Raw genomic sequence first — 21919 nt, forward strand, 5'->3', positions numbered from 1 at the left:
TAGAGCCGTCCATTTCCATGCTGCCTACAGAGTTTCAAAGAAATGGAAATGGCTTTCATGGATCACTCTGAGTTTTGCAGGGAAGATGAGCATGTATTGGAGGTTAAGGGCCTTGAGCTTCTGCTTTATCTTGTCAAAGGATCTCCTTTGCTTTTCTCTCTCGTGGGTATAGCTTGGGAATATCATAAATAGGGATAACTAGAATGTTCACAATCCAGCTGTGCAGGCCTCTCAGAGGATAGTGTTCCCATTGCAATAATTGAGAACCCGGGCAATCAGCAGGTGTGAGGGTGCTCCAAGTGGAGGACGTGGGGCCAGCGATGTATATGCCTTTAGACCATGAACCACTGAAAAGGGTGCTCTCTGGTAGCCAAGACAGCAGCCAAGTGTGCAAGAAGTTCACTGGGTTTGGCAATCCAGCGCTCTCTGAGAATCCAATGAAGTGAAGGCTATTTTGCCTCTACCTATTTTCGGCATCTTATGTTCATCTCTAAGGGTGGTGGTGAGGGATAACAACTTTGTCACTTCGTTGTTAAGTGGGGTGATGCCATTTTCTGCAGTTGAGCTTCTTTCCTCCATTTTGTAACTCTGAGAGCAATGTTCAGTAGACCCTGATGAAGTAGTGATACATCAACCCTAACTTCCCCAATCTTATTTTCAACTGCAACACAAGATGCTTAGATGGCCTGCAATATGGCACTCAAGTCTGTAGGTTTTGTTGAGCACTGACGCAAGGGAAAAACACCATGGTGCCCGGCTCCTCCTGTGGGGGCAGTGGTAAATTTATCCTTTTTAGTTTACGCATGTGTGGTACGTCCCTTCCCCTTCCCCATTTCATGTTGTAGGTAGGCGGGGAGATGCAGCATGAAAACAACGGTCTAAATAGGCCATTGATTATGGCCTCCACTCGGCCTGGTTACCCCCTATGGAAAGAGGTAGAACAAGCAGCCAAGGGCAGCTTTTTGGAGAAAGGCCATGGGGTCACAGGACAAGTGTGCAATTCTCACTGAAGTGAGGGGGGCCCTCACCCACAGGCACCTGTGCAGCAAGTGTATTTGTTGCCCATTGGTATATAGCCCTGGTAGACTAGTTCAGGCGGAGGGCACCATAATGTCCAAGGTTTAGACCCTGGAATAAGACTCCGACCCACTCACCGTGGAACACCATGGGGGAGGTCCATGTATCAGAAAGTTAACAAGTCTTGGTCCTTGGTGGGGGCACTCTCATGGCCTGTGGAGATGGTCCCCGGTCTCGGTGCCAGGGAATGGTGTGTAGAATCAGCCTGCTTGCCACAGGGGATCCAACAGGACTAGCTGAAGAATGAGGAGCCCAGCACAGACAACAATTCTGGATGCTGAGGCAGCAACCGCAAGCGTAGGTGCCTCAGTCACTTCTCCCCTTTGGTGGCCCCAGCGTTCCCGCTCATCCAATCCACCTTGTCCAGCCTGGGCTGCAGTGCGGGCTGATGATCTCAGCAAGGCGGTAACCCGCCTTTGCACTCCTCGCTCAATGTGGCACCAGAAGGCGGCTCCCAAAGCAGGCCCAGAAAGAAACTTCCTCCTGAGTCATGGGCCCACCGTGGTAGGAAGCACAGGCTCCTCTAATAGGCTGTGCCACTTGGCAGAAGGCCCGGGTGCTGAAGCATCACAAGGCTGCCTGGGATCGGGGGAAATTAGCTGTCTCCAACTCCTGATTTGGCCCAACTCAGCCCAGACGCTCCTCTGAGACCCCTCAAGGACAACTCGTGAATTAAGTGATGTGCTTCAAGCCAGATGCTGGATGATGGCAGAGAAGGTCCAGAACTGCTTTCAGTGCTCGTCTGACATTATAGCCAGGTTAGTCACGTTCCCTTAAATTGCTGTCTCTACCACTAGTCTTCTACCATACAATGCCTTTCGGGCAGGGGAGTTCTGATATCACATTGCCGGGTGCCTAAGCTAGTACCCGAGGTAAAAGGGAGGTCAGGTCCCAAAGCATAATTGAAGCAGCTGTTTAGCAATGAAAACTGAATGCTGCTTTCCTTTCTTCTACTCTATTTTTCTAGTTGACAATGACAAACAGAGAGAACATGTTTATTTTGTCACCCTTTAGATAGATAGAGAAAAGCTAGAATCGTTATGCATGTTTCTACATTTTAAAGCTACTGCAATTTAAAAAAAAAAAAAATCTGACTTGTCTTGAAGTGTTTCCAATATCGTTTGCAACAAACATCTAGCAGGATTTTGATGTATTTAATTTTGCACTAGATGTTTTATTTTTATTCTTAATGTTTGCAAACATGCTCGCTCTTTCATATGAAAGAGCTTTGCACCAAGGCTTTAAGTGGGAAAGGTGATGACCATTTATTACATGGGATAACGTACCTCCAGCGTACATAATAGGGATATTTCAAGTGACCTTAGAGCTCCATAATAAATTTATAAAGGAACTCTGCCTTTGGCCTCAATCGCCTATATGGTTATGGAACTCCCGGGTGACTTGCAATATCTTTATAATGTATGGCAAGGTGTACTTTATTCCTTTTTAAAAAGTTGAGGTAATACTGTTGATTTTCTGCACATCTTTAGCTGTTTTTAATAGAGGCAGGGTTTGTCATTAGTCTTGAAGTTTGATAGGTGCAACATTAAAAATGGATCCCTTCCTTTCAATTTTGAGCTTAGTATCCACATAAACCTTACATATCCTTTGTTTAATACTGCTGTTATCTTGCCTAGGATCCCATGGATATTGGCCTACCCCTAGCTTCAATAATTCCTTTAGTGAACCTTGAACAGGGCAACAATGTTTTCAACAACACTAGATTTCTTTTTCTGATTTTTGATATGGTAGGAACTGTATTTCATATTTCATAAATTATTGAATAATGTTTTATGGAGTAATGAATATAAATTGTTATGTTTTTGTATTTGTGGTTTTTGTATTCATGCTGTGTGAATTGGATTAGACATTGAGGGTTTTTCCAATTGGATCTATGTTGTTTTATAAAATAATTATACCCAGATCCGTTGCATTTCTATTGGGTTACTCAGTGTAGTTTAAAATCCATTAAAAACATGCCTGCAGGTTTGATCGCCCATGCTCCATCTGCCTACCCTGAGTGCCGGGTCATCTGTCTCTACATATACCCAGTCATTTACTGTGCCAACTTGCGCTGCTTCATAGCATTTCCGGATAATGGGGAGCATTATGCCACCATCAAACTTAGAGCATTGGAGGGTCTTCAGCATCACCTGAGGCTGTTCCCCAAATCATAGCAAAGTCCTCAAACAGGAGTCTATCCAGGAGAAAAAGGTTCTCATTAGCGTGTATGGAGTGTTCTATAAAATATATAGTAGCTTAGGGAGTGCTTTCATTTTAAGCATAGCCACTCTGCCTAATAAGGGCAACGGCAGCATTGACCAGTGCTTAACGTCTTTCTCTAGTCTCTGGAGCAAGGGGTTAAGATTTACTTGTACAAAGGAGTCTACGTCTGTTTTTATCCAGATGCCTATATATTTAAACTCTTGAAGTTCCACCCACAGGGGCAGCGGTAGTGGGTTACTTTGTGTCCATCCCCCCCATTGGGGAGAGGAGCGTTTTTTCCCAATTTATCGCAAATCCCAAAAGTTCCCCAAAGATCTGGAATATTTCTCGGATGTGGGTCAGGGAGTCTTCCCTTCAGGTAACTTAAAGAAGTATGTTGTCAATGTCGTCAGAATACAATGAAATGCTTTCTTTAGCACTCTCAGAGGTTCCACTGCCAGAGTGAATAACATTGGTGAGAGTGGGCAGTCCCAACACATGCCTTGCCAATGGGGAATTCCTCCGGGAGGCGGCTGTTGACCTTTATCCTGGCAGAGGGTCCAACGTACAGTAATTTGATCCAGCTAATATGATGTGGCCCAAAGTCCTATTCTTTCGAGGAGTAGAAACAAGAATGGCCATTCCACCAAACCAAACGCTTTATTTGTGTCGAGTGATATGATTGCCCAGGGGACCTCCTCCGCGTGCCTGGCTGTCATATTATTGTGAAGGCATTGTAAGTTCAATTCAGTCGAGCGATAAGGCATAAAGCCCATCTGATGAGCTTATACTAGGTCCGAAATCACTATACACAACCTATTGGACAGCACTTTTGTAAGGCTCTTAATGGCAGCGTTCAGCAGGGATATCGTCCTGTAGGAACTGCACCGATGGATGGGTCATTCAGCCTTAGGTAAAAGGACAATGGTCACTGCACGTAGATCTGGAGGCAGAGTCCCTATACTTAGGGCATCTCAGTACATCAGTAACAGTGGTTTACGCCACTCGCCTAGCCAACTTGCGAAAAAGCTCTGCATGCAGTCCACTGGGGCCGGGGGCTTTCCTTTTTTGCAGCTGAGAAACTGCCACAGTAATCTCAGAGTCAGTAAGGTTAGACTCCAAAGATTCACTCTGCCCAAAAGCTTCTGCAAGTGTCTACTACCTCTTATGGTGTGTCTGTTTGCTAACTGGATCTCCCTTATGTGTATAGACACTCTTTCCCTGCTACCGATCCATGCCAGCAGCTTGCCAGCTTTGTCACTGGCTTTGTGTAGTTGCTTCTGCTTAGCCATAAAAGCTGTTTTAATCTCATGGTGCATCCCTTTCTGGTACCGTTGTGTTTGCATTCCATACTCTGTTTAAGAGATTCTGTGGGTAGGGTAACCTGATCTCTATATTCTGCTCCAGTTCAACCAAACGTCTATGACAAGTTTTCCTATAGCCCACTTCTGTTATGATCAATCCTCTAAGTGATGCTTATATGCTTCCCACATTGTGCCAGCACTAGATACTCTACCCTCGTTTTCCCCAGAAGAAGAGTTCAGTGGCCCTGTCTAAAGCCTTCACTACCTTTTTATTAGCCAGCCGCCATGTAGTCAACCTCCACTCACTGGGCTTTCTCTGCCTGGCAGTGCTCACAGTCATCTGCAACGGGGACTTGCCTTTGCAAACCTACTCAGAGTTTCTGTGGGTGTCAGGACTTAGTCAAGCCTGGAGGACATGTGGTGTCTGTATGAATAGAAGGAATATCCCTCTCTTGCTCATGTAGGGTTCCCCATTTGTCTGTTAGTCCCGCCACCATGAGGATTCACTCCAACTTCCCCGCTGTTGCTTCCTTTTCAGATCTCTTACTAACCCTGTGTATCATCGGCGAGGTTAAAGTCTTCCCCTACGACTGTAAAAGTCCGGAGGAACCCTGTCTCAGGAGCTCCCCTGCTTTTGAAGCATCTATGATTGGAGGCCCGGTGGGATGATATGTTGAGAAGCAGCAATGTCTTCCCTTCCCATTCCAATATTACCACAGCTAGGCAAAATGACAAAACATAGGATGATGACATTCAGCAACTCCAAAGTCCGTGTACAATGATAATTAGAGCACGCTCTGTTTTCAAAAGGTGTAATCACAGAACTGTGGGGGGACAGGAACGGTAGGTCTGTTAAAACAGGATGACCAAACGGAATATATCAGTCAGCCAAGGAGGGGAATCCTAACCAGGAGGAGCAAACCTATACAGGAAAACCAAAATGTCCAGTATCACCTGCGCCAATGCAAGGCCTTCAGTCAGCACAGCATATCCCCACACTCCCCTTCTACTACAACACACAGTATCTCCATCAGGCATACACCCACCACAAAGGGGTATGGGTCACCCATATGCAACCATCAGCCTCAGTCACATTTTGGTTGGGGGGGTCATCCATATGTACTCTACGGAGTCCCACTCCCTCCGCAATTGCCTATTTCAAGAAATCTTTCTGCCATTTATTGTGGGCCAGAGGTAGCTATCCAATGTCTGGCAAGTTACAGGGCTAGGAGAGCAAATTTGTATCCAATCTTTGGACCTTCCCTAGGGAAGGAGGCATAGAAGACCGTGCTTGATTGCCAGATCTAATCAGACCCCTGTTAACAGGGCAACTGAGGTCATGACCATTGTCCAGTACAACTGCAGCATTTTGCAGTCCCTTGTAACATGGGTAAAGCTGGCCTGGGACACCCCGCATTGCACTTAATCAACCATGTGCGAGGGTAAATCAGTCTGAGGTGCTAAGAAGTCAGATAAGTCCTGTAAAGGTAGTAGAATTGCGTGAGCTTAAACCTAGCATTACTTGCTGTCTCTTGTTCCTGTGCCCCTGCCCTCCACCATTCCCCATCGGTTATGGGGTATCTATGTCCCTTTCCCAAGTAAGACAAGACTTATCTATACTGGCTAGCCAGTCCCCCTTTAGGGCCGCATAAATTCTGGAAACAGGGCCCCTTTGTGATCCTGGGTCCAGAATCACTCGCAACGCCTGGTACTCCTCCAGTTCATCCGGATATCTGCTCCATATATCATGGACTGTTCGAGATATGGCCGCATACTGTAAAAATTGTCCTGGGACAACTCCAAATAAATCACCCACCTCTGCCAGGGTAATAAATGTGCCATTTAGATATAAGTCTCCCATGGTTTAGCAGTTTCCCTCAATCCAGGGCGTTACATTCATGGTGTCTATCAGGCATAAAAGACGCTTGAGCCATTAGAGTGGAAGCATCTTTGTGTGTAGTGCACATTTTTTTACCTATTTCACTGCCCTCTCCCAGGGTGAAGTTTCCTGTGTCACTATAGATGGTGTGTCCTCTGAGACCCTGCACCCTCACCCACATCAGGAGCTTTGGGAGATCGGTTAAAGGTGCTCAGCCAGCCGGCAGCCTTTGTCACCAATTGGATTTGTCCTCTCACCACGGTGCTGCGTATTGAAGTAGCCCATCAACGTAATACAGCTGGAGGTCTTGTGGTTCCAGAGCTCAATGCTCTTGGTCCAATTTCAGGGTCTCCACCTTTACTCTGCTGCACTTATCTGCCCAGGACTGAGACACCAGGAGCCCATCCAGAACAATGTTGGTAAAAGCATGTGAAAGGAATTCTGCATCACATGTAGGGATCTCGGTAATAGAACTATGTGCCCATCGTAACTCATCTCGTGAAACACAGTAGTAGGGTCTTCCAAGAATCCACAGAAGAGGTAAAATCTCTCAACGTGCAGCCTATGTTCAGGTCGTACTGCACGTGGTCATCATGCATCACCTGAATGCCCAGGTATGGAAAATGGCTTGACTCCCAGGGGAGACCCAACTCTGAGAGGTCAGTCACCAGGCAGGAGGCCAAGGCATCCATAGGAAACAACATTGTTCTATGTTGGTTAACCTGGAGACCTGATACCTGTCTGAAATTCAACATGAGTTATAAAAGGCAGGGGACTGTGCGGTTTGGATGAGTCACAGAAAGGAGAATGTTGTCAGCATACATAGACACAATGTGTGTGGCATCTCCCACCCTTATCCACTTGTCCATGAGCTTTTCCCGCAGGTAACTTGCCAGAGGCTCCATGGTTAGGGCAAAAAGGAGGGGTGGCAGTGAGCAGCCCTTGTGGGTACCCCTCCCAATGTCAAAGCCCTCTGAAACCACTTTCCCCAAATGCACTCGAGCCCTGTGTGCTGTGTACAGCAAGTGAACCCATGCCATGTACTGTGGACTGAACCCCATTCGTCTGCGCACCACCCAGAGGTAGGTCCACAATAGAGTGCCGAAGGCTTTTTCTATGTCTGAAGCTACTAACGCAGCCTCCACCCCTGAGCTTTTGGTGGCATGCATAACATGCAAGATCCTCCTGAGGTTCATGTGTGTGCCCCTGCCTGGCATGAAACCACACTGATCATTGTGTACTAACAGAGAGACCACCTGTTGTAGCTGCATGGCCAGGGGCTACGTCAATAACTTGACATCCACAATGAGCATAAATAGAGGTCTATATGAACCTGGATCATCTGGGTCCCTGCCAGGCTTCAACAACATAATTATGAGAGCCTCCCTCATGTAGTCTGGCAGGACTCCTATTGATAATGCCTCCTGCAGTGTTTTCAGGAGTTTGGGGAGGAGGTCAGCTGAGTACATCTGGTAGACTTCCCTCTGGCCATATCTCGGAAGACCACTCTTAGTTAATCTAGCTGAATATCTCCCTCTAAGTCCTCTCTGTCTCCTGCAGACAGGTGGGGGATGTCACTGTCCCTCAAGAACTCTACTGTGTCCAGTGGCCTATATCCAATGGGTGCCTTGTAGACCTCCACCAGGTAATCTCTCCTCACCCAGTTAATTGCAGCTTGGCCCATCACCACTGGTCTGTCTGCTTTCATCAGGGAGAGTATCACAGAGGGAGTTCTCTCCCCTCGCAATAGCCAGACCAATGTGTGGCCTGACTGGTCACCTTCTCTATGGAGTCTCTGTCTTTAGTCACTCCTCACATGCCATATATCTTTCCGAGGCAATCCCTCCGGATCAATAACTTACAGATGTCCATTCGGTACCATGGGTCTCCATGGTGTTCCAATTCACTTCAAAATAGCCCTATATGGCCTGATGCATGTCTACCTGAAACTCAGAGTCCCCCAATGACTCCGGTCAGAGTCTCCACAGCGGGATCTGTGGGCGATGTCTACTCGTATCACATTCTAGGATTAGTAGTGCATGATCAAAGAGGAACCTGACCTGATATTACGCCCTCGTACTTCCCCAGTTGAACCACTCCCAACTTGCCCATCAGGCTACGACAAGAATTTTAGAATAGAGTCGCAACACTAGATTTCTACTCAGAATTCCATCCAATTGCACTTGAGGTGAGTTCTAAGAGTTCTTAGAGTTCTAAGAGGATTACCTATTTTATCTACCCAGAAGAGGCATATAGATATTGTTGCATGTCCTTGGATTTAGCATCTGTGTCAGTAGTGTTCCAGAGAGTTCACTGGCTTGTAGGGAAACCCAATAACTCTCACAAGTACATTTTAGTTTAGCGGAAGGGCACTGAGGAGCATTATTAGATGTCGGTGGACGTTTTGGACACCTGGCAGGAGGGCGGTCCTACCATAGAGATGTAAAGTGCAAATTGGGCATTAGTGGTGTGGATTATCTAGGCCAACACATTGACTGTGAAGGATGAAACCAAAGGAAAAAGTAATTTAGGCTATCAAATACATGTCCCATTTCTGCCAGCAAAAGGCACCTTTGCACAAAATGACCATGATACCAGAGTACCATGAGACGATTATAGCACACTTCACTTCGCAAACAAACGATGGGAGATGCAGAAATTGTTTGAGATGGGTGTGATTTACGTATAGTGTCAGAGATGTGAAGATGACTTTTGAAGGCTAAAGATGATAAGATGTGTAATGCTTAGTGTTTCTAGCACTTTGACGTGATGTGCCACACTTTTATAGTAACTGATGTGAGCAACTATGGCCTTGGTTCCATGGTTATGCAAATAAGAGATAATAAAGAGGTCGTAAGAGCCTAGGCGTCCGGAGGGTTGAGGCAAGGAGTGGTTGATTATATTTGTAGCGAGAGTGTCTGGTATGTTGGTGTGGTGTATCTTAATTTTACTCCAGTTACTCCACGCAAAACATGTTTTGAAGGTCACCTTGAAAGCTTAAAAGTCACATTAAATTCTTTATTGCAAATTAGCATTTTTATTTCTGATTCATATTTATTCATTTTCATCCCAACACGTTCTTTTGCTCCGTCTCTCGGTTTACTTAGAACAGGCTACCGACAATGCTTGTGAGGTAAAGATATTTCCACTTTTTAAGGGAACTATTGAAATTATTTTCCTAATGGAAACTGATAGTTTGACTGCTTGATTGTTTTGACAATTTAGGCTGAATATGTATTTTAAGTGTGACAAGAAAATAATTTTGAATTCTGTCTTTCTTCTGCATTCTGAAATGAGAAGTATGCAAAAATGTAAAAACAGTGAACATAGAAATAAGTACCTTGGTCTTCGTTGAGAAGCTTCAGTATAAAGGAATTTTGAGGGGGAGCATGAACCATACTCTGTGAAGTGAAGCAGAAACCATCAAATGTTATTTAAAAATTGTCATAGAAATATAGATCTCAACATTTTCACATGATAATTTAAGCAAGAACAACTAATGTTAGTAGCGCTCTTATTTCAGAGGTAGGAAAGTGACACAGGCTGGTCAGCAGAGTAGAGGTGGAAGTAGTATTTATGAGGAAATTCTTCCAGGGAAGATTATTATCAGTATCTGAACATTTGTGATGGATTATGACCATAAGAACACATTACAACCTTACAGTCACCATAACTAAATTGTGTTGTTACTAAAAACAACACATTACATGATGCCTGAAAAAAATTCATTTTTTGTTGTGCCAGAGAACCATCTATGATGTAAATGAAGACAACAATTCAAAATTGTGGGTGACAAAATAGGAAAGAATGTAAAGAGGACAATCAAAGTAGAAGGGCATATTTGGATTAGCATTGAGCAACACCTTTTGCCTTACGGCCCAGGATTCAAGTCATAAAGTCTGCCCTAAGGTTCTTGATCACTTGACACACACTACCTTCAAACAAACTACAGCAAAACCCAGCTAGCAGACCAACGTACAGAAATAGGAGATAGCCTACACCCACACCACTGAACTCCTCTGGACTGACCATCGCTGCCTCCACTTCTCCTTCACCAAACCCCCCACACACTACCATCAACACACCACACCCTACCGCATGTGGGACAAGATCCCCACAGAACAACTAAACTCCCAACTGGCCCATAATCCACCCCCCAACACCAACGACCCCAACACAGGAGCACACAACTTCTCCAAATGGATCACTACCTGCGCAGACACACTAGCCCCCCTCAGAAAACACATCCCCACTCGCAACATCAAGAACGCCCCATGGTTCACCTCTGAACTCAAAGACTCCAAGCGCAAATGCCACCAAACTGAGAAAATATGGAGACTAGAACCTTCCACAACCAACTTCTCCACCCTCAAAACCACCATTCGCACCCATCACCAACTCATACGCACTGCCAAAAGAGATCACTACAAGACACGCCTTGACAACAACTCTCAAAACAGCAAAGAAGTCTTCACCATCATCAATGAACTTGCCAAACCCAAAGCCAGCAACATAGACCCTACACACACACAGCCCCTATGTGACGCCCTTTCCAACCACTTCCTCCACAAAATCCTGGACATCCACAACAGCTTCATACCACCCACACCCACCACACATACCCCTCACTCACCCAACCCAACCCCCACTCAGGACCCCCCCACCACTCTCTCCACATGGACCCCCACCACACACGAAGAAACCGAAAAAACCATGAACTCCATCCACTCCGGTTCCCCCTCCGACCCCTGTCCACAACGCATCTACAACAAAGCTAGCCCTACCATCGCCCCCATACTCTACAACATAATCAACTCCTCATTCGACTCCGCCACCTACCCAGACCACTGGAAGCACGCGGAAATCACCGCTCTCCAAAAGCTCTCCATCTCCCTCATCCCTTTCCTTGCCAAGGTTGCAGAGAAATTAGACAACACCCGCCTATCCCACTTCCTCGAAGCAAACAACACTCTTGACCCCTCACAATCTGTGTTCCGCAAGAACCACAGCACAGAAACCGCCCTCATCGCATGCACTGATGATATCAGGACCAAAGTCGACAAAGGCGAGACCGTCGCACTCATCCTCCTAGACCTCTCTGCAGCCTTTGACACCGTCTGCCACCGCACACTCCGCACACGCCTCCACAACATAGGTATTCACCACAAAGCCTTAGACTGGCTCACCTCCTTCCTCACCGACCGGACCCAGAGAGTCCACCTTCCGCCCTTCCACTCCAACACTACCAAGATCACCTGCGGAGTCCCCCAAGGGTCCTCCCTCAGCCCCACACTCTTCAACATCTACATGATCCCCCTAGCCAAAATCCTCCGAGCACACAGAATCACTATCCTCTCCTATGCAGATGACACTCAACTCATCCTCTCCCTCACCCGCAACCCCACCACCACCAAAACCAAACTACACGCCGCTCTCCTCGACACGGCCAACTGAATGACCACTAACCACCTCAAGCTCAACTCAAACAAAACCGAGATCATCATCTTCGGGCCCAACTAAACCACATGGGACGACTCCTGGTGGCCCACCGCCCTAGGTCCCGCACCCACCCCCGCAACCCACCCATGCAACCTCAGCATCATCCTCGACCCCTCCCTCTCCATGACACAGCAAATCAATGCTCTAACCTCCTCCTGCTTCCACACACCCTGCACTCTAAAAAAAAATCCTTCAAATGGATTCCCCCAGAAACCAGAAAGACAGTCACCCACGCACTCATCAGCAGCAGACTGGACTACGGTAACGCCCTCTATGCCGGCACCACACTCAAACTCAAACGCAAACTTCAGAGAAACCAGAACACAGCCGCACGCCTCGTCCTGGGCCTCCCCGCCACAAACGAATCTGACCACACCTCAAATACCTTCACTGGCTCCCCATAGACAAGAGAATCACATTCAAGATCCTCATCCATGCACACAAATCCCTCCACAACACCGGCCCAGCCTACCTCAATGAAAGAGTAAACTTCCACACTCCCACACGCAACCTCCGATCAGTCGACCTCGCCCTAGCCACAGTCCACCGCATCCAACGCACCACCACAGGAGGCAGGTCTTTCTCCTACCTCGCCCCCAAAACCTGGAACTCCCTCCCCACCGACCTTCGCAAAACCAAAGACCTACTGGTCTTCAGAAAGAACCTCAAGACATGGTTGTTCGATCAGTGACCCTCCCTGCCCCCCCCCCTTGTTTCCCCTCCCCAGCGCCTTGAGACCCTCACGGGTGAGTAGCGCGCTCTACAATTTTTTTTGATTGATTGATCACATCTCCCCTATACCATCTCCTCCACCGGGCAAGAGAGTAAGTGAGTACAGAGCTAACTTTAAGAACTTATGAATAAAACAGTAGGTACTGTAGTGTGTCACATGATGATGTATTAGGCACACACACGCCCACATCCTGACTATGGGTGCAGCGTCAGGGTTTCATTAAAGTGCAGAGCAAGGTTGGGCAAGGACACCTCGCAGTTACCTCTGAAGCATGGGTTTGGGTGTCTAGTTACTGGCTGCTGCTATCCACACCATCACATTGGCAACAGGAATTTTCATACTGCCTTAGCAACTGTAATCTGCAAGAAATTGTGATTCAGTAATTCTCGGGAGCCTACAGGCTTACTACACACAGGACCACTCCATAATCCCCAGCAGACAGAATGTTTGGGCGAGCGGAACTGGACGTGGTACCCCATGAAAGGACCTGGACCCAAACATCCATAGACATGGGTGCTGACCAACAAAGGAGGTCAGAGAACAACACAAGGATGAGTCGAACTCGACACTCCAGGGAATAGGACATTAAAGAACGTGATCTGGTGCTAGAACGTAAAATACAGGGTAGAGGCACGTTTCCTCTACCTTGTGAGAGACACTCTTGGGTGGTAACAAGGTGACAAGATAACAATTCACAATTAAAGGCTCAACCCACGTATAGTTGTTGAAGATGAGATGCATAATTAATTAAACAAAAGGAAACTTCTTAAAGTCTAGAAGCAGATAAAACCTGATTAAACTGCCTCTTTTGTATTACCCCCGGAAACAGTGCTTAATTTGAGCTGGTGGTTTCCAGTGGGGAGCACTGTCACTTATTTTAGAGGGCTGACACTTATTTTTCTGCCTCAAGCATTTACTGGAAGCAAAAGACACATATGGAAAAGACAGAGGAAGAGAACAATGAAAAAGCGTCACACTTGGAGAAAGCTGTAAGAGTGAGCTGAAAGGGCAGGGAGTAGCTGTAAATGGATTAAAGAGGCCCGAGATGGCTTCAGGATAGTGCTGCCTCAGTATTCTGTGCTTGCACATTGAATTGCAGCAGCTACGTGTTTCTGGGTACCAGCACGTTTTTATTTACAAATGAAGTACTGCCTGAAACTGCGACTAGTCATTTGTTTTGCTAAGAAAGAACTCTCCCTGAGAGCCAAATAAGTCCCTTTGAGAAAAGCATCATGAGATAGGTATTAAATAAAGCACAATATTTCACTAAGGTTCTCTGGAAAACTGGTTGATGGAAGAGTGGCACCTCGTACCAAGCAAAGAGAGTCTGCACAGTTTTAACATTTTCCAGGGCTTAATGTATGCAGATGGTTTCAGGTGGAGGGCACCCACCCTTTTTTGGTGATTGGGCCTTAAATTGCATCATGAGAGTCTGACCTCCAGGAAAAAAGATGAAACAGAAAAGGGAGAATGAAGGAGGTGTGGGAAGATAGAAAAACAGTGACAAAGGGAGAAAACAGTGCTGAAAAATAACCTGGAAGAGTGAAATAAAGAGACAGGAAGTGCAGGGTGGTGTGATAAAGAGGCATGAAGTGGAATCAAGACAACGCAGCCTTTGAAAACGCCAGTGCTGTCATTCGGCAACACCAGTGCAGGGCTCCTAAGAAAATCGTTGGACCCATACTTATTTATTTTTGATTATTTCTGACATTTTGTGAATAACATGAGATACTGGGTGTAAGCTCAAAACACCTAAGAACGCTGTCCCCATTCCCCCAGTCTAATCCGACATCTGGTACTGCAGCTTTTTCTGCTGTCTTGAAGTTATTGAGGGAGAACCGTCTGATCTTGTGAGCCTAACTTTTGCATAAGTGAACTTGTACCATTTTTAAATCTGCTTTGATAAAAAATCTAAAATAAATGTCTTTATGCCCTCTCGCTAAAAGCGCTCTTGTGGCTAGAAGGAATTCTAACATAGGAACAGCAGCAGTAACAATGTGGCTGGGTAAGAAACAAACACGGGTATAAAAAATGGTAGGCCTCAGCGTACGTTCCCTAGCCAGCACAGATACAAATTGAATTCCTGGACTCTTGTGTCATGTAATGGAACAAGGCAGAAACTTGATAGGGGATATTAGCGCATAAACCTTTCTTGACCTAATTAAACAAACAGAAATCAGTATTAGCACAAACACAACCAAGCCTTTTCTACTTACCTGCCAGAGCACAGTCTCTGTTGCAAATGACAGGGGTTGGAAGAATTGCAAGGGACATGCTGGGTCCAAATGGGCGGAAGTCATGCTATGCTGCTACCCTCAAAGATTTGCAGAAAAAAGGTACTTCAGGAACTATAAGGAAGACTTGCTCTTCACAATAGAAAATAACCTGGGAAGAGGAAAATAATGTACGGCCAGATGTACAAACAATTAAGGAACGCTGATTTCCTAATTGCGATTATCTCTGAATCACCCCCAAGGGGACCACTTCCCATTTGCGAATAGATTGCCTCCACTTTTAAAATTGTGGTAAAGTATTTCTGTTTTGCGACCAGAATTTGTTCACAAATCAGTAATACATAACATACTGATTCGATATTTGGAAGGAATACTCAAAACACACCCTTTCAAATATTGCATTTTGTCCATCTGAAAAAGCTTTTTTCCAGTTGCAAATTGCACAGTTCTGCAAATCTGCCCATGTGTGACTGGAAGAACGCTTTGTACATCTGGCCCTTTGTGTCCAAAGTGCAGTCGCTTGGTATGCACCATAGGAAGGAAGTCTCCTTGTGTTCAGGGATACCCATGAGACTACTGCAGACTAAATTTCAAATGATTAGCATTCAAACATCCGTCGCTCCAAACAGCCTCTACTGTGTAGATGTCAAACCCTCTAGAGACTGAACAGCCAGCCTTCCTGCCTCTCCTCGTGGCTTTAGGAACCTGCTCAATAGGTTCAGGCTCCAGGATCCCTTGACTCTCCTCCAGGGCCTTCTGTGATCTTGTGGTAACACATACCCACTCACTTAGACCCAGCGTGGCTGCATGGGTTCTCCTCTCTAGTTCTGTTCAAGTTGTGGTGTCTAGGTCATTTCCCAGCAAGCGATCTATGAGGATAACAGGAGACACAGCTTTGGGGCTAATAACTTCCCACTCAAAGTCAACCAAAGCCACAGATTGTGACTTTGTGACATTGGCAGCATTGCCAATCTAGTGCACCTCTTCTGGTAGGATCTTGTCTGGTGAAACCTATTTGGCCATAACCATGGTCACACTGGCACCTAAATCCCTCTAATCCTTCCTCTCTACCCCACTGATTTTTGGCCACTGTTTTTACCCTGAATGGGTGTCTGACCACCTTTCTAAGGGTCACCTCCCAGGGACTTTTTTGGGGACTCTGGTACAAATCTCCTATTTTCTAGGGCTAGACAGCTTAGAGTCTACCAGATGCTGGTGCAAGTTCTGTGAGTAACAAGTTGTCAAAATGTGCTCCTTAACAATCAAACTGTAGAGCCCTTCAAATGTGTCTACTTTGTTGCCTTTAATCTAACCATCTAGGGGGTCATTACAACCTCGGCGGTCTTTTAACAAGACCGCTGAGGGACCGCCGTGTGGAAGACCGTCAGTAGGGGCAGTTTGCCGCTCGGCGTATTATGACTGTTGGCTGCTCTCCGTCCTTTTTAGGACGGAGAGCCGCCAACAGCCATACTGGCTGGCGGCGGGGAAGTGGTGGTGTTCTGTTGGCGGTGTGGTGTCGGCAGAGCAGCCCCCATGGCTCCTGTCCCCTCCCGGAGGATCGACGGAACAGTTAAATCGATCGTCCGTTAGGGGAGGGGGGATGGGGGGGTGTTGTGTGGGTGCATGGGGGTGTGCGTCTGTGTATGTAGAGGGTGTGTGTGAGTGTGTGTATGCTTGCAGGGGTGTTGCGTGTTTTGGGAATGAGTGCGTGTATGTCTGTATGTATGTCTGTATATGGGTGTGCGTGTCTGACTGAGTGTGTGGATGTAGGCATGTATGTTGGTGTGTGTGCGTGTGTGTGTGTGTGTTGGGGGTGCCTGCGTGCGTGTTGTGTGTGAGTTATGTGATGCTGGGGGTTGGGGTGGGGAGGGGGGCCCTGCCACCTTTGGGGGGTGGCAGGGGTGGTGGGGGGTGTAGGGGAGGGAGTCGGGGTGGGGGAGACCCCTATCAGTGCCAGGGAAGGAATTCCCTGGCACTGATAGTGCATACCGCCATGGATTTCATGGCGGTTCCTACCGCTGGAAATCCACGGCAGTACGCCGGGTCAAAATACCGGCGGCGGTATTGTGACGGCCGCCGGGCTGGAGACCCAGGTCTCCAGCCCAGCTGTCGTCTCCGCCCTGGCGGGCGGAATGGAGAAGCGGCGGATGACCATGGCGGTAACCGCCATGGTCATAATATTCAAAAAAAGACCGCCAGCCTGTTGGCAGTCTTACCGCCACTTTAACACCGTCCGCCAGGGTTGTAATGACCCCCCTAGTGTCTTAACTGAAGTGTCAACAAAGTCAGTCAATGTATGTTTTGCCCCCTTTCGTGCTGCCCTAAGTTTTTATCTCTACTCCTAAGGAGTAAGACCCAACAATCAACAAGTGAAACATTGATGTGTGGTTAGGATTCTGCTACCTCATTCCCAAGTGTAGTGTCCCTCAGTGTTATGTACGTACCTTCCCTATCTTGAGAGTTTTGTCATATGAGGCCACCCACTTGTCTATGTTATCCCTCTGGACATAACTGGGGACCATCCTTTTGGGAAATTTGAGAACAGAGGCACCCTGGTCAGCACCTCCAGTTACCATTCTGCTGCCACCATCTTCTCTGGTTTCTAGTCACAGCCTGGCCCCCTCCTCTGTTCCAGAGCCAATCTTCTTTCATCCGGGATTATGGCTCTCTCTTTGAGGTCCAGGATTGCCAGACTTTCTTGCAGGGACCTCTGGCAAGTGAGACAGCCTGCTTGTCTGTCAGCTCTGGGGATTATCCTTGGTCCGGTAAAAAGGGGCAGATCGGCCTTCCTCACTTACACCTCCCACGATAATGTGGTTGCCGTTCATATCATCCTCTCTCCCACTATCTTGGGGCAATTCCTTCTCCAGACGTGGCGGTACCCTGTGGGTATCTTCTCAGGTTCTGAGGTCCTTGATCAGCTCATTGTTCCTTGCCATGGCCCCCATATTGATCTTTCGGTCTCTACAAAATGTCCAAAGTTCATCTCCCATGTTGTATTGCTGAGAAAGTGGCTCCTGAAACTTTTTCAAAACTTTTTGAAAACTTTTTGAAAACTTCTGAACTTGTAGGAAACTTTGCCACAACGTTCTTAAACTTTTCCCAAGTCCTTGAAAAAGTTTTTACAATCTTTGGAAACAGTCCTCTGGAGTTCATCACTCTCAACAAACACTTGGGAGGTAAGGGACATCATTTCTAGGTGTCAACCTATGTGGATTCTCAGTGTCTCAACTTCAACAACTGTATGGTACTGCTAAACACAAGTTCTGGAACCCACCTTTAGGCACCAATGTGAGGAAATGGGGTGTATTATATGGTGTGGTTGTGTGACCTCACCATGTAATACACCCACCAACTCCTTTAGGACCCTTAGATTTTGTCTGTCGAGCCCTCAGCTCAACCCTAGGTAGCTCAACCCTAGGTAGCTATGGCTCTGAGGAAGGCTTATACAAAGGAAGTGTAAAACAAAACATTACTTAGGGCCTGATCTAGATATTGGCAGTAACAGTCTTCCATCGATTTACCATTGGAAAACCCATCCACTGCCTTGGCGGTCTGCCCACCTGATTTAGATGTTTTGAGGAGCCACATGTGAGGGACTGACTGAGTTCTGCTGACTCCACCGGGAATCTCCAGCTGTGTTGGAAATAGTGGCTGGCAGCAGGACTCCAGCCAGTCTGAGCAGATTATGATGGGCCTTCCCATCAAGCCAACTGTCATGGTGTTACCTCTATACCTGAGTTTATGGATTGGAAGGGAAAAGAGGTACTAAGCTACCTTTTTTCCCAATTACACCTCTGTTTTTGACTGGACAAGACCTGCTGTTGCTGCTGCCAATGGACCATAACCCTGCCATTGCCAGACTTGAAGGTAAGCATTCTGCATTTCTAGTGTACATTGTTTGGTCACTGCACATGAGCTTGGGACCACTGCAGTTATATACAAGTCACAGTCATTTAAACAAAAATACTTGTGTCATGCATATGTCTGTGGAACATCTATGTCAGACATTGATGGGGACATACCGGTATATGACACAAAAACATGACACACACAATTGTTATTTTGGTGTGAGAATTCATTACCAAATGAATGCCTGCACCAAAATAACAAAAACATCGCAATTGCCAACTATCTATATGTGTGCACCATGCAATAGGACCTGTACTTGTAATATTGTGCTTCCAGTTGTGCGTGTGAATCAGTGCATGTAAGTGTGTGTGAGTGGATTGGCTGGTTGAGGTAGAGGGAGCAGGAGTGGGTGATGTGATTGTATCCATATGTGTGCCACTTGCATGTGTGTCCGGTGTTTGCTGTGTATATGGGGTTGTGATGTGTTGCTCTGTGCAACATTCAGGCGAATGTTGTTGTGTGGTGGTCATTGTCGTGATGTGTGTAATTGTGCTTTTTTGTGAGTGTGTTTGTGTAGATGAGTGTGTAATTGTGTTGGTTGTCGTAGTGGTTTTGTATGTGAGTGTAGTTTCAATAGTGAATGTATGTTGTGTAATGGATGTATGGCAATGTGTGTTTTCATCATGTACATGTTGCATTATGCTTGAATGGCAAAGGGTAATAATGTGTATGTAGTGTGCTGTGTACTGTGTCATGCTGGTGGACATTTGTGAGCGATTTACATGGGGTGTGTGTTACTTACTTTATTTCCATTGGCACTGCCATTGTGCACTGTACTTTGGCTCCCATGCCTGTCTCCTTCCGCCAGCAATCTGCTGCCAGTACACAGCCTTCAAAACTGTTACATCTGACTATGGTTGTGCGGAGCCTGCCAGCCTGATAGCTAGGGAAAGCACTCCATCATGGCAGTCGGCAGCTCAGCTGCAATACATCTAAATACGACAGTCGGAGCTCTGTCGACTTGACGGAGTACTCTGACCTGCCGCCACGACGAGACGGTGGTAATAACGACCAAAATCAAAATCAGGCCCTTAAATTGTAACTGAAATAGACTACTTACTTTGGGTTACTAACAATCCCTATGAAGGGATCAGTGGCACAGTGGTAACAGTAACAAACCTATTTTGTTATCCACACTATGACACACCCACTGTACAAAGAAGAATGAACACTTAAGTAAAAAGAATTTACTACAGTAACAACCTGTTTCTCAGTATGACTCCACAGAATAATATAAAACCAGCAGAAAGACATGTTATAAATAAGAATAAAATGAACATTTCTAACAAGCCTAAAATGTAATCTAGAACCCAACACCCTAACTTCAACTTCTATGCATTACTCTAATGGAGCATGGAAGGCAGAGCAACTTCCAGTCTAGAGTTTGTTAGGGAGAAGAGACACACTGCATACCTGTTGACAGCAAAGGCTGTCTTTATCAGAGGAGGCAGGAAGACAGTGTTCCCTGCAAAGGGCAAACACATGTTGTGGACTTTCTCCGGGACACAACTTTATTAGCTTCAAGCATCAAGCGAGAAGTAGCATCTTTGAGGTACTGGCAGTAGGTGAGACCATCTCTGGTAGAATCTCGTGTGATAATCTCAGTGAAGGACCTCTCCTGACAAGTGGTCAAGTGGCAGACCTTACATACTAAATCTTATCAGAATTTGGAATTTCTAACATTTGTTTAGGAATGTCTGACATACATTACGTGCATCAAGTTGTGTGTCTCAGATATTTCCTTTTGAACATACAAGGTAAAAGGTATATCAATTTAGATTACACTATTTCAGACATATGTATGTATTTGTTCTTACTTAAACTTGACATGGTGAAGAGTAAACAATTGACCCAGACAAATACTGCATCACATGTTACATCTATGTCATTAGTCAAATGACTTGAAACTTTCGTAGTTCTTAGCAAGATAAGGTCTGATCACATCTGTGTTAAATGGAGGATTCGATAATGGTTCTGAATAAAATAGGAAAGATGGTGAATTCTATTATTTATGATTTAGAAGATGGTCGACCTCCATTACTGAAGATGCAGTCAGGGCCTACTTAAAATGGTATCTGACCTTAGGGTCTTTACGTCAAGATGTGAAAAGCTGATTCACAAGGATACTTTTAAATGTCAATATTCATGCAACCAAAATAAGTTAAACAATGGTGGCTCTTGTAATAATCTAGAAATTCCTTTACCTAGGTCTCTAGTCTACTAAATTTCTCAGTTCATATTCTACATTCAGAATTTTAATGGCTAAATACGTAATTGCTGCACAACCATAAGTGACTGACTTTGTCATCTGGCAAGTGTGGTGGACGGAAGTCAGGTCAAAGGTTTCTGACCTCAGAGCCAGCTGAGGCTTCACTGTCATGAGACCTGCAGTTCCCTAACTATAAATGGGAGAAGATAAACACAAGATTGTCATAATAGATTGTCAGCCTTTATTTGGCAGAGGTACAGTGCAGCTAAACTCTATCTGACCCCCCCTTAGTATCAGTTTATATGCACTGAGCAGAATTATAGAGTATTCCATAAATATTGTATCCTTCAATCTACAACTGAAGAGGTTTGAAAACAGGAATAGACATAGAGATTTGTTTATAAATCACACACTTATGAATGCTTTAGAAAAAGATAACCATGAATTAGATCAAGAGGCTAAGAAGGATGAGACGGGAAAGATAATTGAAGAACTAGATTAGCAGATATAAACACCCCACTGCATGACTTCTATCAGTGCCTAAATTGTAAAAGAGTAAGTGCTGGGGCCAAAGTTTTGCTCAGAAGCCCAGCGACTGGCACAATTGAATGATGGCATGCTACATACCGAGGCAGGCTGTATAGTCTTAATTCTACCTCATTCCTCTTTAATCCACCATTACAAATGCTATGCCCATTTATCTCACTCTTGCAGATCTCTACTTTCTCCCTTTGTTGTATACTTTACATCTTTTTTTATTCCTCCTTCTTTCCTGTGTGTGTTTTTTACTTTCTTGGTCTGGATCAAAATCAGATGATGAAAAACAAGTGTTTGTCTCCAAAAATGAGTCACGGTTGGCCCCACCTG

The 21919-nt window shown here is 45.8% G+C and overlaps 1 protein-coding gene across 1 annotated transcript in view; it reads right to left on the minus strand.

Annotated features, from left to right (window-relative positions):
- Positions 1 to 21919, minus strand: part of LOC138304104 (arf-GAP with SH3 domain, ANK repeat and PH domain-containing protein 1-like) — a 1221419-nt gene that overhangs the window by 183060 nt on the left and 1016440 nt on the right. Inside the window, exon 25 of the mRNA XM_069243851.1 lies at positions 9806 to 9866. Within this exon, the coding sequence (XP_069099952.1) occupies positions 9806 to 9866 (61 nt within the window). The remainder of the gene's footprint in view (positions 1 to 9805; positions 9867 to 21919) is intronic.

The sequence above is a fragment of the Pleurodeles waltl genome, chromosome 7, assembly GCF_031143425.1.
Source record: "Pleurodeles waltl isolate 20211129_DDA chromosome 7, aPleWal1.hap1.20221129, whole genome shotgun sequence".
NCBI classification, from domain to species: Eukaryota; Metazoa; Chordata; class Amphibia; order Caudata; family Salamandridae; genus Pleurodeles; species Pleurodeles waltl.